Genomic DNA, 8,207 nt, shown 5'->3' with positions numbered 1-8,207 from the left:
CGAAGAACTCCTGCTTGTCAATTTCTCTCATCTTCTCTTCAAGTTTTTCTTATAATGGTCGCGCTTCCTGTAGCTTGCTTGGTCGTTGGGGAATGCTTTAGCCTAGGGCAATGTTGATGACACCCCTCGAACATGCCCAAAGTGCTCCGCGGTTCTGATCGCGGCGGTTAGCTGATCTTTCTCCCTATCGGGCTCGGAAAGATCCTTCTTTTGCACCTTGGCGAGCTATTCCAACCTCTCGTAAATTTGGTCTATTGTGGGGTGTTTGAATTTAACCTTGCCGTTGGGTGTTACAGTCAGAATTCGAGCTAGTACCCAATTCCTACTGCGCTGATCCAAGCCTGCGAACATATCTAGTAAACCAGCTCTCCTCCCTTCTTCTTGCTCTCTCCTCCATTTAGCGATCTTGGCAGCATACCCTCCCGCACCCAAGTGATGGGGGTTCTCAGTGGTTTTCATAGCCTTTGCAGTATTTTGTTTGCTCCAGACTTTTGCTTTCGGCGTGTTCTTCTGTTGTTTGAACTCTTCCCACATTTCTGGAGGAATCTTACCGAAGTAATCCATAGCATTCTTGTCTTTCTGTACATATTCTTTATTAAGAGTAGACCTCCAATTCCTGAAACATGTCACAAATAGGCCCTTAGCAAAGTTTCTTGCAAAATTTCTTTTGACCTTCAGAAAAAGTGAACCTTTCTTTCAATGTGGCCCACAATACATCCTTTGTAGTGGTAGGCACATTCTTCCAATTACTAGTCGTGATCCATGTCTATAATTTATCCCTGACAATAGCTCCACATATGTTCTGAAACCTAGCAGATATCCCCTCAGCTAATATGGGCTCACCTTTGGTGCCAACCTCTTTTATTACGAGACTACCTTTTTCAGGAATCTGGTTTCAGCTTCGTTGCCCACATTTCCTTTTCGGATTACTACTAGAAGCGGTAGTAGCCGAAGGTTGTGCTGCAGAGGCATCTACCTCCTCTTCATGCAGAGTAGATGTTCTACGACGTCGCGGCGGGGAATGCACCGGGAATTGGTCATCGACAATAGGTTGAGTTCATCATCTTCATGTGAACAACAAACGTATCACTAGCTAATATATGAATGTGCATGCAGGTACCAGATGATCCACGGTTGGATCGTATTTAGGGTCATCTTCATCTAGACGCCTGCGAGACTTAGGTGAGCTGGGTTCATACTCAGGTGGAGTAGAATATGATCCACAATCGTCGTCAGAATCATAATCCTCCTTGGTTTGTAATCTTCTTTTGCTTCGTATGTGTTTTTTGGCACAAAGTTAGGCTTCGGGAGCAAATTGCCCAGCAGAGTAAAAAGATCATTGAAACTATTGTCTGACCAGCCGAATTTAGCCTTCAGGATCAGAAGATGAAGGATGAAACGCAACACTGCCCACTCCTTCCCACATCCCTCATGCATACGGTCCTTTGCTACGTTCTTGAGTGTCTCAAAATTCTCTAACTCTTTAGCACTCCCTAGCAACACTTCTGATTCAATGTGGCGCAACATGTCCTCCATATCAACATCACGTTCCTCGTCCACCTGTGGTTCCACACGTGCATCTATTTGATCACCATTTTGATCTCCACAGTCATAATCATCATCCATCATAACATGATCATTTTCGTTTGCATCATCACCACCCACTTCATCAGAGCCAGTATCAATGTTTGTATTGTTGAAAATACCTCCTACCTCACCATGGTGGGATCAAATTGTGTATCCATCCACAAAACCTCACTTTATCAAATGCCTCTTGATGACATCAGTATCCTCCCATACAAAATTGTTGCTACAGTCAAAACACAAACAACGTAGTTGCTTTGTCTTGCAAATGCGAGCATGCTTCTCCGCAGCCTCCACAAACTTTAATACCTCTGACATGAAAGTATGCGATGTCTCCGTATGCCATACATCCATGCTCTATGATGCATCTTTAACAACCTATGACAATAATTCTATGTTACATTAACTAATTTAATAAGCTATGGGTCACACTTCTATAAACTCAATTAAATATGGATGTAGTAACTAATAAGTAGGAAGAAATATCATAAAAACAAATTCTATATTACCCTAAATAAAACTCAATTAAACCATGGATGTAATAATTAATAAGAATAAGGAAAAAAACTCACCTCAATTATATATTAATTCAATCAACTTCACTAATTAAAACTATAGATGTAATAATTAATAAGTAGGAAAAATATAGTCAAACTCAATTCTATATTACATTAAAATGACAAACATAACATTGTAATGGTTATAATATGACCATAGAATTTTATTGACAAAAATAATCCATCTCTAGTTATTTTCTCTCTCTCTTCCCTCCTCTCTCTTCTAGGTCTAGATCTAGATCTAGATGACAACCTAATGACAGGGGCAGGCCCACTTAGATTCAATGGTATTCAATTGAATACCCATTACTTTTGCAAAAAAATTTCATATATATAGTGTATTTTAGGTATATGTATGAAAAACAAAAATATAGAAGTAGCACAGATATTTCACTCAAAAAGGCCCACCGGAGGCCAACTTCGCTCTCTGGCCCAACAGGCCAACTGGCCCATCCGGCCCATCCGCCCCACTCGAGTGCTCCCCCCGCCCCCCCCCCACGCCTGAGCACGCACACACCAGGCAGCCGCCGCTAGGGATTCATGACGCGCGAACCCTAGCCTGCGGCGGCGGCCAGGCAGCGGCGCAGCGCCCGGCGGTAAGAGGCGGCTAGGGGGGCGGAGGCGCGTCGGCGGCGGGCCGCGAGCGCCTAGTGCCTGCACGCGCACGGAGTCGGAGTGGCGGGCCAGCGGCTCCGCGGCGACCGGCGAGCAGGCGGCGGCTGGGGGGGCGGAGGCGCGTCAGCAGTGGGCCGAGGGCGGCCGGTGCGGTGCGCGCGGCGCGCCTCGACGCCGGGCGCCTGCACGCGCACAGACCCCAGTCCCCGGAGCGGCGGGCCGGCGGCTCCGCGGCAGGCCGACGGCCGGCGAGCAGGCGGTGGCGGGTGCACTACTGCCTACTGGCCGCCGTTCGACCCGGCACGGGCATGCGGCGACCGGCGAGCCGGCACCAACAATACTGCCCCCAAACCTGTGAATCTGTGATTCTGTGAACTGCTGATTGTTTGTGAAATTGAGGTAAGTATTTTCAATTGTTTGTCAAATTGGAATAGCACATCAACTTGCAAAATGGGGATGCTCATGAATTTAGTTCAATGTGAAATTGTAAATATCTGATAACTTGAAATTGTGTAACTTTTAGGTTTGAACCATGAAGAGGAAGGGTAGTGCCGCTACTGATTTGAGGATTTTCATGGCAAGGGCTGCTGCAAAGAAGAGACAACCTGAACCCGAGAATGTTAATCAATCTTGCAATGAAAGTCAAATGCAAGTAGTGTTATTCCAAGGACAAAGTGGTAGTGAAACAAGCACCGTACCACCTGAACCTGTGAGATCTAATCAGCCACCAAAGCACGGTACAACAAAAATTGGTGAATCCATACTCGTGGAAGAAAATGATTCTAGTGATGAAGACAAGAATGATTATGGCATTGAGCATGATCGTGGATTGAGGGCTCCGATCTCAAGCTATGATGTCAATGACCAAGATTCAGTTAGAAGGGCATACTTTGCATTGGGGCCATGTCAACCAAAGATGAAGAGGGATGCTTTTCCGCAACATGATTGTGGAGGTATGCGCCGCTTCCAACATAAGTGGTTTGCTGAATTTAAGTGGATTGAGTACAGTGTGGATAAAGATGCTGCATTTTTCTTTGTTTGCTATTTGTTCAAAGATAGCTGCAAATTTCCTGGTGGAGATGCTTTTGTTGTTGAAGGGTTTAGAAATTGGAATATGAAAAGGAGAATTCATAGGCATGTTGGTGCTATCGATAGTGCTCATAGTGAAGCTGAAGAGAAATATAGATTGTTCACGAGACCTAAGGCATCAATCCGTGAATCTGTTGCATCAAACACTGCACAATTCAAGGCTAAGTATCTAGCTTGCTTGACATGGTCACTTAAGTGCATAAGATTTCTGTTGCGTCAAGGGTTGGCTTTTAGGGGTCATGATAAAACAAAGGATTCACTCAACAAGGGGAATTTTCAGGAACTTTTAGCATGGCTAGCAGGAATCAAGAGATGGGCTTAGCAAGGCCAGGTGATACACGATGGAGATCTCACTACAGAACTGTAATGCATGTTATGTTCTTGTATCCTTCAATTAAGAAAGTTCCCTTTAGGATTGGGAATGAATGTAAAGGGGCTGAGGCTAATGGGGCTCAAACTATGCTCACAGTATTTAAGTCCTTTGAGTTTGTTTTCCTGCTACACTTGATGAATGAAATATTTGGATACACCAATGACTTGTGCAATGCTTTGCAAAAGAGGGAGCAAGATATCGTAAATGCAATGGATCTTCTGGAGTTCACAAAGGTAGAACTGGATGTTTTGAGACAAGATTCTGGATGGCAAGAATTTCTTACCAAGGTCACTTCTTTTTGTGAGAAGCACAATGTTAAAGTTGTTGACATGAAAGGGAAGTATATTCCTATGCAAAGATCAAGGCAGTTCTACAGAGGTGCCATTAATTATCACCGGTTTCATGCTGATATGTTTTTGGGTGTCATTGATAGACAAGTTCAAGACCTCAATAATAGGTTTGATGAGGTAAACACAGAGCTACTTAGATGCATGGCATCATTCAGTCCAGCTAATTCCTTTTCTGCTTTTAATGTTGAGAACTTGGTTAAGCTTGCTGGGTTCTATCCACATGACTTTGAATTTCAAGAAATAAACCAGCTTCATTTTTAGTTGCACCACTATATCAATGATGTCAGAAATGATGAAAACTTCAAAAATTTGAGAAGTCTAGCAGAGTTGTCTATGATGCTAGTTAAAGAAGGAAAGGTTTCTTGGTATGACATTGTTTATAAACTTCTCAAATTGGTGCTTGTTCTCCTTGTTGCAACTGCTAGTGTTGAGAGGGTCTTTTCTATAATGAATTTGATAAAGAACAAGAGAAGAAGTAAGATGGGGTAGAAATATTTGAATGGTTGCTTGGTCACATTGATTGAAAGGGAATTCTTCATGCAAGCTAAGGATAAGTACATCATCGCTCATTTTCAAAGCATTGCAGTATGGAAAGTTGTCCTATAGCTTGTAAGTTATAATCTTTGTTACCATTTTACTGTTTTAGCCTCTATTTATTTCGCATGTTGCCACTTTGATATGTTGATCATTAGTAGCTGGATAATTTCAATTTCTGATAAATTTTATTAATCAATGATGCTGCTACCACTTAATTATTATGTGTTATAAAACTATAATTTAGTCTGTCATTTTTTTTCTTGCCATCTTCAATTTTGAATACCCATAGTCCAAATCCTGCTCCCGCCACTGCCTAATGAAGCTAGAAATGATAGATAGAAGTTGACAAAAAAGGTTGGAATGGCAGAAACTCACCTTATATAGCTACCTTCTCCAAAGAAATCAAGAGCAAAACTTTCCCCATTAGATTTGGTGTTTTTGGAGCTTTTCCTGAGCTCCTCTCAGGCAAGCTCCCGATATAAAATTAGCTAGGGAAGAAGCTGCCCACGGCCTTATCTAGGCAAGGTCTGTGGTGGCGAGCGACATAAGCCACCCGCCAGCATAGATGTGGTGCATCTGTGCTGGCGGGTGCTTAGGTTGCCCACCAGCACAGTAGCATCTATGCTGGCGGTGCTCCCCCGCTAGCCCATGGAAACTTTGTGCTGGTGGGTGTCAATCACGCCCGCTAGCAAGATAAATTTCCTCTGCCAGCACAAATCAATTCTGACGTAGTGTGTTAGACTTGGTTGGTGTTAAGTACTGCGTTACCAAGCTTAACCAGCTGCCAATTTTGGTTTGTATAGGCTTAAAAAACTTGCGAAACAGACAAACAACTTATTCTGTCCGCAGCAGAATTTGCGCGGCCACCGGCGGCGCGGCATCGACCGGAGACCGGCACGCCGGGCAGGTGACGTTCGATCTCAGCCACACATCGATGCAACCCTCGTGGAACAGATGCGTGCACGCCGGAAGCTGCTTCACCACCTCCCCGCGCTGCAGCTCTCCGAGGCAGATCGCGCACTCGTCGCCGCCGGCCTTCTTCTCGTACAAGTATGCCGGCACGGCCACGGTGGCGTGCGCCGACGACGTTCCTGCCGCCGGCTGTTGCACCAGGAGGCTCATCCCACTGGCCACGTTGTCGTCACCGATGTGGTCGACGAGGATCGTTAACGGCCAGTGGAGGTAGAAGAGGACCGAGACGACGACGAGGATGCTGAGGCCCCACCGAAAGCCGATGAAGTACAGCATGGAGCCGGCGAACAAGCCGAGGGGCACGAGCACGATGCACGCCATCCTGATAAAGGAACGCACCTCTGGCTCCCAAGAGTTTCATGTCGGTGAGAGTACGTAGGTGCTCAATCATCGGTAGCTAATAACAACAGAAAGATGGTGCCTTATCTGTGGCATAGTTTATGATGATGTGACGAACAGCGAGTCGTCCTAGGCGGCTTCGTCGTTAGTCAGAGGTCGACAGGAGAAATGCATTGGGGTTTACAGAGACCCGTTTCAGATTTCTTTTTCAGCAAAGTAGATTTTGGCCACTGAAATACTCGAATTGGAAGAAACTAATCACCACGTCGATCAGCAAAATGTGGCCCCTAACCGTCGGTCACTCCAACACCAGAACTGACTTTCCATTTCGAGCATTAGTACCGGTCAGTACAAGGTACGGTCTCCCTCCGTTTTAAATTGTAAGTTATTTTAGCTTTTCTACGTTCATAGATGTTTGTATATATCTAAGCATACACTATATTTAGGTGCATAGAAAAACTATGTATCTAGAAAAATTAAAATGGCTTACATTTTAGGACGGAGGGAGTAGCATTTTCTGGCAAGTATATAAGCATGTCATCAGACATAAAAAATCGCTGCGTTCTCAAGAGACTGGAAGATAGGAGAAACCACAATAGGTCTGTATTCTTATATGTTAATCCTTTTTCCGGTTACAAATGGGACTACACTTTGCGAAATTGTGCTCTTTTGGAAACATCGGAACACGTAAACTACAAGGAGGAATTTTGTCTCCGCTGATGAGGTCACCTTTCACGGTTACACTGGCCGGCACACATGGAATTAAGCAAGTCTCGAATCCCACTCCCAGCGAACTGACCGAGGTACATGCTTTCGAGCACAAAACTATGTACTAGACGATTAAATCAGCTTCAAGTCTTCAATTCATCTCCCACACCATGCCGCTGAAGCTCGCCATGATCGTCGTCCCACCGTTGTGCATGACATGCGTGGTGCTGAAACTGGCCGGCGTCTCTTGGCGGACCACGGCGCAGGTCGCCGCCGCCATGGTCGTCTTCGTCGCCGTCATCGGGCTCTGCGACCGCTTGAGGCAACGACCCTCACCTTGGCAGCAACCGGCGGCGGGGTCCATGGCGGCTCCTCCACAGGAGGCGGTCCTCGGGCTTGGCGCGTCCGCCATCGCCAGCCTGCCGGTGTACAAGTACAAGAAGAAGACCGGCGGCGCCGGCGACGAGTGCTCCGTCTGCCTCGGCGAGATAAAGCCAAAGGAGACGGTGAAGCAGCTCCCCGTCTGCACGCACTTGTTCCACGAAGGGTGCATCGACGTGTGGCTGCGGTCTCACTGGACGTGCCCGGTGTGCCGGACTCCTGTCAACGCGGCGGCGCCTGTGCCGGCGACTATGGAGATTGGAGGGCACACTCAGGCCAACTGAATTATTGCCTTAGTTATAACACTAACATTTTGTTTCTGGCAATTCCATTTCATTTTGGACTCTGTTTTGGGAGCACAGCTTGTTTTTCTCAGTGAAAAAGGGTTTACTTTACACTTCGTTTGGGATTGCTGGTGGCCAAGGATATGCAAACTTCATGAAGGAAAAAATTCATGAAGTAGGGTAAAATATGTCCTTGAGATATCAATATTGGCCACCAGGGTTTTCAATTTAGTTTTTCACTTTTTTGGTCGTCTTCGAAATCAACGATTTTCGGTCAAATATTTTACTGAAATTTGGAAAATTTGAATATTTTTCAAGCTTATCAAATCTTCTATACAAATAATATTTGCATGTTTGGCAATGGTCTGGTCAGTTTAGCACACAGGACAGGTGCCGAGACCGAAGGCCTGGTGCAGCT

The 8,207-nt window shown here is 45.5% G+C and overlaps 2 protein-coding genes across 2 annotated transcripts; one reads left to right on the top strand and one right to left on the bottom strand.

Annotated features, from left to right (window-relative positions):
- Positions 1-5,939: 5,939 nt before the first annotated feature.
- On the bottom strand, positions 5,940-6,398 carry LOC101780816 (RING-H2 finger protein ATL32). Its single transcript, XM_004967013.1, has one exon. The coding sequence runs from the start codon at positions 6,396-6,398 to the stop codon at positions 5,940-5,942; it is 459 nt and encodes a 152-aa protein (XP_004967070.1).
- Positions 6,399-7,294: 896 nt separating this feature from the next.
- LOC101780412 (RING-H2 finger protein ATL32-like) lies at positions 7,295-7,789 on the top strand. The gene has a single exon (XM_004967012.1). The coding sequence runs from the start codon at positions 7,295-7,297 to the stop codon at positions 7,787-7,789; it is 495 nt and encodes a 164-aa protein (XP_004967069.1).
- Positions 7,790-8,207: the final 418 nt, after the last annotated feature.

The sequence above is a fragment of the Setaria italica genome, chromosome IV (genome assembly GCF_000263155.2).
Source record: "Setaria italica strain Yugu1 chromosome IV, Setaria_italica_v2.0, whole genome shotgun sequence".
Classification (NCBI taxonomy): Eukaryota; Viridiplantae; Streptophyta; class Magnoliopsida; order Poales; family Poaceae; genus Setaria; species Setaria italica.
The sequence above is the reverse complement of the archived record's forward strand: the minus strand, read 5'-3'. Positions and strand labels throughout refer to the sequence as shown.